The sequence below is a fragment of the Triticum urartu genome, chromosome 1, assembly GCF_003073215.2.
Source record: "Triticum urartu cultivar G1812 chromosome 1, Tu2.1, whole genome shotgun sequence".
In the NCBI taxonomy this organism is placed as follows: domain Eukaryota; kingdom Viridiplantae; phylum Streptophyta; class Magnoliopsida; order Poales; family Poaceae; genus Triticum; species Triticum urartu.
The window spans coordinates 517,155,880-517,166,495 of NC_053022.1; the positions used below are offsets into that span (position 1 = coordinate 517,155,880).

At 49.9% G+C, this 10,616-nt stretch overlaps 1 protein-coding gene across 1 annotated transcript; it reads left to right on the top strand.

The window, feature by feature from the left end:
* The first annotated feature begins 3,359 nt into the window (after window positions 1-3,359).
* LOC125524756 (tubby-like F-box protein 9) lies at window positions 3,360-8,225 on the top strand. The gene is made up of 4 exons (XM_048689789.1): window positions 3,360-3,846; window positions 4,572-4,659; window positions 6,023-6,152; window positions 7,258-8,225. The coding sequence occupies exons 1-4, from the start codon at window positions 3,502-3,504 to the stop codon at window positions 7,814-7,816; spliced, it is 1,122 nt and encodes a 373-aa protein (XP_048545746.1). The 5' UTR covers window positions 3,360-3,501; the 3' UTR covers window positions 7,817-8,225.
* The last annotated feature ends 2,391 nt before the right edge of the window (window positions 8,226-10,616 follow it).

The following is a 10,616-nucleotide window of genomic DNA, read 5'->3' on the forward strand; positions in this document are numbered from 1 at the left end:
GAAGCTTGAGTTGGCCGACCTTGCGTCAGGCTGGCAGGCCCATCGTGCGTGACGAATAGAGGCCGGCTTGCCGGCGAGCTCGCCGGAGGTGAGTGACGACGACCCCATGATGGAGGAGGCGCCCACTACTAGGAAAAGGGCTAAAGATGAAATTGATACTAATGGCGCACTGTACATGTGGTGCGCCATTAGTGTACAAATACTAATGGCTCATCTACTCGAAAAGTTACATCCGAATTTAACAGGGGGAGCCCCGTTAAACATTTTCAAAATCCTCAAAAACCTAACAGAAAAAAAGATACGAGGCTTTTAAGATCTGGAGAGGCAAAAAAATTCAAACTTACTAATGGCGCACCTGCCCATGGTGCGCCATTACTATCTTCCCGCCTTCTAAATTCAAAATAAGTCAAAAAAATAAAAATAAAGTTACTAATGGCGCACCTGCCCATGGTGCGCCATTAGTATCTTCCCGCCTTCTAAATTCAAAATAAGTCAAAAAAAATAAAAAAAAGTTACTAATGGCGCACCTGCCCATGATGCGCCATTAGTATCTTTCCGCCTTCAAAATTCAAAATAAATCAAAAAAATAAAAAAAAAGTTAGTAATGGCGCACCTGTCCGCGATGCGTCATTACTATGCCGTATATATGGCTGGGCGTGGTCCTCTCCTCCTTACCTCTTTATTCTTCTCCTCCACTCCACCTCTCCTCCACTCTATCTTCTCCTCTTCTCCACTCCATCTTCCCTTCTCTCCTCCACCATACTACCCTCCTCCTCTCCGGCGACCTCCTCCTCCCTCCTCTCCCCCCCTCCCCTCCCCTCACGGTTTCTCCTCCCTCCTCTCCGGTGAGCTCCTCCTCCCTCCTCTCCTCCCATCCCCTCATGGTTTCTCCTTCCTCCTCTCCGATGCTCCGGTGAACTCCTCTCCGGCGACCTCCTCCTCCTCTCCGGCGATGTAGGCGAGCGCCTCTCCGGTGACCTCCTCCTCCTCCTCTCCGGCGAACTCCTCTCCGGCAAAAGAACACGGCAAAAGAACGTACAAGATCCAAAAACAGAAACAAAATTTGAAATAATATCGTGCCAAAAAACGAGCAAAGAATGGGCAAAAAAAATCATGATCCAAATCCAAATTCAAAATTCAAAAATAGCAATGGTGCACGGTGGGGGTTAGACGGTGCGCCACTACTATTTTCCCGCCTTCAAAATTCAAAAATACTAATGGCGCACCAGCGGCCTATACTAATGGCGCATCAGTGGTGCGCCATTAGTAAAAAATACTAGTGGCGTGATACTAATGGCGCACCAATGATGTGCCATTAGTAGGCAAAACTGGTGCGCCATTAGTAGCCTTTTTTCTAGTAGTGGCCTGATGACGAGCCGACGCCCCACGTGCGTGCCTGTCCATGCCAGCTTCACCATGGAGCAGGCGCATGCGCACTTCAATGCCATCATGGCGGAGGAGCAGCCGGTGTCGGCATTTTGGCAGGCGCAAGAGAGCGACACTACAATAATCTCCTCCTCGCGTATCATCGGCTGGCAGATGACGAAATCTATGGCGAGTACGCGAGCGAGGAAACCGTGGCGGCCATGGCCACGGAGAACTCGAATTTCGTCTCCGAGCAGCGGGCGCCCTACGAAGCCGCGCTTGCTCGCTCCGGCTGTATAGAGGCCGCGGCGCAGGCGATCGTGAACGGGAACGCCGGCAGATGCGCGGCATTCGTGTCACCCGCGCAGTTTGCGCCAGGTAGTTACGACCACCAAGCCTGCCCTGTCCACATCCATCGTTGACCTCACCTCCACCGGCGACGTCCAGGCCACACTTCCTCGCCGGCGACCCGCAGCTTCACTTCCCGAGGCTAAGGATCGTTGAGGATGCCGGACATGGAGAACAACAAGGACTTGGAGGACGGACGCTGACCAAGATTTAGACTAGGTTAATTTTCGGACGCTTTTGTTAATGAAATTTGTCAAAAAGATGTAATGAATGTGGTACGTTTTAAATGAAAATCATCCGTTTTGTTTAAATTTTGTTTGACATGTATGCGGACGTTTGAGGTATAAGGTTGTCCGTCTTATGGGTCCGGAGATGTCCTAACTAAGACTATACCACGTAACATATAGTACATGTGAAAAATAATTATGTTTATTTTTAACTTATTATATAGCACTTTATTAGGTACTGCTGAGCATCGGTGAGCACCATTACTGTTTACTTTTGCACAATCAAAACGTTGAGCAGGCATTGTCCTGCCGCTGTCAATCCTCTTATCTCGCTGTGTTGTTCGCTGCTGCCCGAGCGATGTTGTTCACCGATTGTTCCCCCCTCCATGTAGCTGAGAGCTCTGTTGCATCGGCCGGTGCTCGTCGGCCCGCTGTTCATGGACCTCCCGTTTGCCGGGGCATCTTTCCGTCCGTGCAGCCCGATGGATGCCGCCGTCCGTGCAGTTCGCTCGACGTGGCCCCGCGATGCCGTCAGGAGCAGGCAAACGGCGCTGTCACCCGCCTAACCTAACCACGGGCGGCGACCGCGCACGCCGCGAAGCTATCGGAGCCTGAAGATGTCTGGACGGATGACACTGGCGCACGACTTTCGCCAGGCCGGCCGCCCCGATGGCCAAGTCCACTTCTGGTCTCGACGGGTCCACGAGGCGAGGACGTCGCCGTCGCCGGAACGTACGCACCGCACCGATCGATGTAGCGGGCGACGAGCGGCGCACGGCCACGGCACCGCGCGCACGTCCGATTCCAACCGGTCGTGCGTGCAGTCAGGAGCGGTGCGCGCTCGGTGCGCGGGCGCATGGGCCGGGGCCGGGTGCAGTGCACGGTGGCGACGTCGTCCTGCCGCTGTCGCGCCGGGTCCGGGTGGCCGAGGCGCGGCCACGAAGAAGGCGGACGTCGCCGTCGGCACGGTGGGTGGCTCCCCTCGCCGATGGAGCGGCGAACGCGTCCGCCGGCGACACGGCGTCACGGCCACTCTACTCCACAGGCCCCGCTCGCTTTGTCCCTGCCGGTGCGGGGGGCCGACGCCGACGTCGACATACGTCGAGCCCACCCGCACGCACGCACACGCACGGGTCGCACCCCACCTTTCCACCCCGCGGCCGACGGCGACGTCCACCCCGGACGGACCCAGCCCACTTACCATTTCGCACCACCCACCCACCCACACACACAGAAAACTCCACATACGGACAGCATCAATACATGGGCCCCGTGCGTCCGCCGGGCCCACCCGTCATGGCACACGTAGCGTGCGGTTAGGGTGGGGGAAAGATCCGCGACCCCGCTCATTTATCCGTGAGCACCCCCAGCTTTCCGCTTTTATTCGCCTTTTTTTCCCTGGCTGGTCTCACTGCGCTGCGCTGGTCGTCGTCGTCTCCCTCCCTCCCGCCGATCCCCTTTATCCGCCCGTCGTCCCCCCCGCCCCGCCCCGTCTCTCGCCTCGGAAGCTTCCACGAGCTCCCGAGGAGGGAGATCACAGCCCCGGGCGACCGTCTCCAGCATGGCTCTGTGGCGGCGCAGCTCGTCCTGGCTCACGTCCTGCTCGCGCGCGCCGGCCGGCATCGGCGGCGGGAACGAGGCCAAGGTCTCGCCCGAGGTTGCGCCGGAGGACGCCGCGGAGCAAATCCACGAGGAGGCCGAGGACGAGGAGAGGTGGTCCCGCCTGCTGCCGGAGCTGCTCACGGACATCGTGCGCCGCGTCGACGCCGGCGCCGAGCGCTGGCCCCCGCGCCGCGACGTCGTCGCCTGCGCCTGCGTCTGCCGCCGCTGGCGCGACGCCGCCGTCGCCGTCGTGCGCCCGCCGCTCGAGTGCGGCAGGATCACCTTCCCCTCCTCGCTCAAGCAGGTGCGCCCGGATCCCGGCCTTCTCGCTGTCGCCGCCGCTCCGATCTGGTTCACTCGTCGGCCGATTTGCGCGTTACTCGTTGCGCGGTCTGAGGGTTTGGCCGGCGTTTGGTCCTTGTGTTGAGTCGTCCCGCTTCAGATTTGCGGCTGTTGATTGTGGAAATGGTCCTGTGGTTCCATTTCATCCATTTCAGGCGGTCTCCTCGCAAGTACTAGCATCTATAGATACGCTAGATGCAATTGCGGGGATGAATTGCAGCAGGTTCAGAGCGTTTGATGTATCTAAAAATGTTTAGATTTTGTCTAAATTACGAGTCCAGATGCGTTGAACGATTCACGTCTGGTGGGTCAACAATCTTTGTTGCTCCTTTTTGGGACTAGTGATATCTTCAGATGCAAGGATTTACTAGAAGCGAGGAACATGTCGACCTTATCCTCTCCATTTTCTTCATTTGGTTGCATCATAAGTTCACACGTTACTTTTTGGTGACCAACGCTAAGGCAGTGAGATTGTAGGACCAGGTTAGTAAAACCATGTTAGGGTGTTTGGTATGTTCATATATGGAAGTTGCTTATTGTGACCGATTGTAATCGATTCTTGCCTGTTTCTACGCGGGGGGTGGGGGGGGGGGGGGGGGGGGGTCGTATAATGATACATAAAAGCTTCACTTCTATTTAGGGGTTCTATACATAATGATTTAATTGACCTCTATATTCTCCGCACAGCCTGGACCGAGGGATGCGCCGATGCACTGCTTCATCAGGAGGAACAAAAGCACCTCCACCTTTTATCTTTATCTCAGCTTAACACAGGGTAAGTCACCATCAATAATTTTTGGCTCCTTCGTGTTTATAACTCAATTGCATTATGAAATTGACGCCGCTTCATGGGCTTCAATAGGGTTTCCACATCATGTAGTTTTAATAAGTAGCGCCAAACTGCCTAGTAATAAGCAACTAAAAGGACAAGTATATGTCTTTTTCAAGCTTCATACATGATGATGCAATCTTATAATCTTATCAATACTTGTTTAGAGTATGGAAAATAATGTAGGTAACACCGTTGCCTACTCTCCTGCTGCGTATGACTTTTGTCTTTTCGATCTTTTTACCAAAGTAGTCTTGTTTAGAAAACAGGGTGGTACTTCTTTTACTCAGTCACAACATACGCATTCACGACGAGGACCCTTATACCTACTCCAGTGTCCCACTTCCATTATTTAAAGAAGACTTGCTGAAGTCTAAATAGAATCCTAGCAAGGGAACATGACGATTCGTTAGTTGGGTGGTTGGCAAGTTATTTTTAATTGAATACATTCCTTGTAGCGATGACATCTTACCTACTTGATATGATCTCGAATTCTTGATGGTCAGCATGCAATTTCAAAGTCTAAATGTTTGACAAAACCGCCTAATATGTCGTACCTTTTCTTGTTTGTGTGTGGTGGTTGAGGGGGATGGGATCTTGACTTGTTCGAAGTTAGATGGGGTCATCTGCGTATCCGTGGTACATCTTCAATTACATTAGAATCCAGTTTATGATTTGCTAAAGCAGAGTAGGGACTGAGAAGAAGCCATGCTTAGTCCGTGTCATTCTTTCGTTTGGGTAGTATTTTCACATGACGGCATGGACAACTGGGTATAGACATTACAACTTAGGAGATTAATCAAAATTGAGACGATGATTAACCACCGCACCGGTTCATTTGACCTTTTTTCCATGGTAGCTCTCATAAATATTAGGCACAGAAGATGATTAGTAACCTTTGGTTGCAGCTTATGGCACTGTTAAATTACATGGTGCATATTTGATGGATGCCTCTGGGATTCGAGGCTTAGGTATTCCTATGTTTGATGAAGTTAAAAATGTGGATGAACCCAGCAAACAATCTAATTTTCCTCATCTGTATTTTGATTTGCTCGATTGTCAACCTCATGACACACTTTATAGACTGCAGTAATGAAAACCGCAATGTAATCTAAAGTTGTTTCCTCCATGCAGACTTATCTTTCCAGTATGCTTAGGTAGTACTCCCTCCGTAAAGATTATAAGAGCGTTTAGATCACTAAAGTAATGTTTTAAACGCTCTTATATTTCTTTATGGAGGGAGTATATCACATATCAGAATGCAGCTTCATATGTTCTTAAGTTAATAGTACTTATTCTGTTTTGACAGCCCTAACGGATAAAGGGAAGTTTCTACTGGCTGCTCGAAGATTCAGACACGGGGCACACACCGAATATATCATCTCTTATGACTCTGATGATCTATATCCAGGAAGTAATTCAGGTGTTGGAAAGCTGAGGTGAGGTCTAAATATTCTGTAACTTCAGTTTTGCTAGCTGATTGGTGGATTATTCATGACCACTGGTTTAGAAAGTAGATCTTTTTTGATTAAGTTTTAAGTGAGGTCACCAGAACTATGATGTGATCATCAAGCATTGGAATCAGGCATCATGTTCATTCATTTTAACCTCGTTTTCATTGCTGACATGTTCTTCCAAACAATCTTATTACTGTTTCAATTCAATAGTATGCAAAGTGAATTAATGAATATCCCATCTGTCAGTTTCTGCTAGTTAATTTATCAGTATGTACTATTCTGTGCATAACCGCATATGCATAGTCATGTCCTTTGGTTACATCATGTAATGAAGGAAGTGCTAGGAGATCTGCTTTATGATTTTCTGCATATCATGTTGGATTCAGCTGATAGTTGCCAAAATATGCAAATTTACACCTGATGATGGCTCATGCCAATGGATTTTGGCGACCTTTGCTATGTTAGCTTCTTCACAGCGATACTTTGCATCAGAACATTTGAATCAAAAGGACCACATGATCTTTTTGACATTCTGCCAAAATAAAGTTCTGTCTTGGCCAAGTTGAATATAGGGGTATGGATAAGCGAAGTAATGCCCATCCTGAACTCCCTTTAGCACCTCTTCCACCTAGTTATTCCTTTCGCCCCGCTGCCATGCTGCTAGGGCCATGCTTTTTTTCATTTTCTTTTGCACCAGCTACCCTTACCAACTGCTTGCCACAGTTGCATACACCATTCACATCTTCATGCATTCTCCATCTAGTAGGATGTACTGCTTCCACAGATTTTTTTTACCCGGTAAATTTTTGATCGGTAATGCTTTTCAAGGACATTTAGATGTTGGCTACTTGAGTTTAGATTGTCATCAACAAAAGAATGTTAAATTTTGAAGCCAACCAAAGCTACTCTTGGCGTGACTATTATTGGCGGACCTCAGTCATGTTTCAAGTGCATTTGATAAGTGACTGCCGATAAGTACCCAAGTATTTTGGCGCTGGCTAAACCCAATAGTTTGCAACTTTATTCAAGTCTATTTCCTGGATATTTGCTTGTTGGCCTGAACATTGTTTTATCTTCACACGTCTAGATCGGACTTCCTGGGGACAAAGTTCGTCATGTACGACAATCAGAAACCATACGACGGCGCCAAGTCCTTGAAGAGCCGATCAAGTCGCCGCTTTGCGAGCAAACAAATCAGCCCACACGATTCAGGCGATAATCTTGAAGTTGGACAGGTGTCATACAGGTTCAACTTCCTCAAATCAAGAGGGCCGAGAAGAATGCACTGCAGTATCCAGTGCCCCGTAGGTCAGGGCACCGCATCCGATCCATCCAAGGAGAAGCCACCGAGCACCTCCAGCTCCTTGTCTCTAAAAAACAAAGCGCCTCGGTGGCACGACCACCTGCAGTGCTGGTGCTTGAATTTTCACGGCAGGGTGACGGTCGCCTCCGTGAAGAACTTCCAGCTTGTCGCCCCGGCCGGCACCAGCGACCCATGGGGCGTCGGGGACGAGGAGACGGTGATCCTCCAGTTCGGTAAGATCGAGGACGACGCCTTCACGATGGACTTCCGGCATCCCCTGTCGGCCTACCAGGCGTTCGCCATCTGCCTCACCAGCTTTGGCACGAAGCTGGCCTGTGAATAAGTGCCATCTCTGTTGATGTTATCGTGTGAATCATGTGGCGGATGGCATGAACTCTTGGCTCTGTTAATCCGGGAGAAAGGGGCGGCACTGTGATACTGTACTCGCAATCTCTGCTCTTCTCTTTCTCGTCTGATGATGGATGTGGATTTGACTCTATGGCTGTGGTTGTTGTTTGTAAATGGCACTCCATTTCTTTCGGTGATTTACCCATGGAGCGTGGTGTGTACCTTCCTCCAATGCCGTTTTACCCTTCACGTAGGTAGACATGGTTTGGGGCTGCTAATCTGCATTGATAAATTAACCCTTGTACATGTCGTTATGACTACCTTCCTCCAATGCCGTTTTACCGGCAATGTATCCCTTTTGTGGTCTACATGACATTGTAATGTTCAGTAGTAACATTTGTATCGTTGTCTGATTGTTTAGTGTAGCTGCAAACGATATCATGAATGAAAACCACCAGCAACTCACCACCATGGGACCAAATGGATGCAGCTACATACCATCGGCAGCGGCGGCAATGAACACTCTTCCTATTTCCCTAACTATAATGGTCACATATGAGCACACCACATGACGGTAGTACTACGTACCGACCGACAAAGGGTGAACTTATGCACCTATAAATAAACTACGTACAATTGAGTTGTTCATGCATGATTCTCTAAAGCTTGTCAAAAACTCTCATCAGATGACTAAACCTTTTTTTAACTTCAGATGACTGAACTTGAAATGAGATTTGGACACCAAATTGATCAACACCAGAGGCAGAACTTCCAGAAAGATTCTCTCCCATAGCGCTAACATCATCAACAGCAACTGTTTCTACAAAAAAAAGCAACACAAAACAAATACAAAAAGTCAAACAAAAAAAAATTATAATCCTAAAAGAGACCAGAGATCCTTATTTTTTTGCTTATGTGTAATGAAACTCACCCTTGACAATATTATTAAATAAACACGTCTTCTGAATCTGTTATTCTTTGGAAAAAATGAAAACTAGCTATGATGTAGGGTGGAACCCTAGATGGCCGATCTTTCACGAAAGGAGCGGATCCCAAAGAGAAACACGAGGACCACGAGGGGATACACGAGGGGAAACACGAGAGAATCACTTAAACCAACAAGATTCGATTACACATGCGCTAGATCCAAATAACACAAAGAGGTACACGATGATCCAAGGTCAACAAAGGACGATACAAAGTAACCGGTTCTTCTCCTAGAAGGAGGTCTTGATGGGGCCGCCCAAGAGGGGGGTCTTGAATCCAAGTCGATCTTCTCCGAAGAGGGGCCGCAGTCTCTCTCGAGAAGGAGATCTGTATGGATGAGCGAAGCTCTATCTCACATATGAGCTAAACCAACGCTACCCCTAGAAAGAGGAAGGGGATGAAGTATATATAGTCTAGGGGGGGGGCGAGAGGGTACATGGGCTTCGGCCCTTCACTGTTCACAGACAGGCGAGGCCGGATGTCCGGGCGTCGGGCCGGATGTCCGGGCTGGGGAGCCGGATGTCCGGGCTAGCGGTGAAGACTTCTGCGGGCTCTGGATAGACGAGGCCGGATTTCCGGGCAGATGGCCGGATTTCCGGGGCTTCGGGGAAGGCCGGATGTCCGGGGCGCGGGGCCGGATGTCCGGGCCCTGTAGTCTTTTCTGGCTGGGCTGCGGCTGCTGTGGTGGCATCTCCAGGGGCCGGATGTCCGGGGCCTTGGCCGGATGTCCGGGGCCTGGAAGGTGAACTTGCCCATTTCCGTTGGTTCTCTTCATTCGTGGACTTGGCGGCTTGTCCTTCTTCACGTGCATCTTCGGGAGGCTCCTCTTGACACCTGATCATGCATAGCATATCGGACTTAGGTAGTAACCATGTCTCGAGTGGATCATATGTGATATCACTAAGGAAAGAAGTCACCTCGTTCTCGAGAGCTCTGGCTCGTGCTCGTGTCATGGGTCCTCTTGGCTCTTGATGCGACGATGGTAGGTCCATGGGGATGATCATGGGATGCTCCGCATCATCTCCCCTCCCTTGGGAAAGATCCGACCTCGGATCGAAATCCTCATCACCATGGTACGGGGAGAGATCTTTGATGTTGAAGATGTCGCTCACGGAGTACTTGTCGCGTGGGATGTCGATCTTGTATGCATTGTTGTTGTAGCGTGCAAGCACCTTGAAGGGTCCATCCGCTCGTGGTCGTAGCTTGGACTTGCGTTCATTGGGGAAGCGATCCTTGTGAAGGTGTAGCCACACAAGATCTCCAACATGGAACATCATGGGTTGCTTGTTGGCGTTAAGCTTGGTCGCGAGTCGTTGTACTTGGCGCTCGATGGTGTTCCTTGTATCTTCATGCATCTTCTTGAGGAAGTTGGCTCGTGCACTCGCGTCCATGTTTGTGCGCTCTTGTAGCGGTAGAGGTAGAATGTCCAATGGGGACAATGGGTTGAATCTATAGACGACCTCGAAGGGGGACTTGCCGGTAGTCGAATGTCTTGCTCGGTTGTAGGCGTACTCGACGATGGGTAGGCACTCTTCCCACTCCTTGATGTTCTTCTTTATCAATACTCGTAGTAGGGTGGAGAGCGTACGGTTGGTGACCTCCGTTTGGCCGTCGGTTTGTGGATGGTATGCCGAAGAGAACAAGAGCTTGATTCCAAGATTGGCGCATAAGGTCTTCCAAAAGTAACTCAAGAACTTGACGTCGCGGTCCGAGACAATCGTCTTTGGCACTCCATGAAGGCGCAAGATTTCCCTACAAAACAAATTTGCAATATGTGAAGCATCGTCTATCTTGTTGCAAGGAATGAA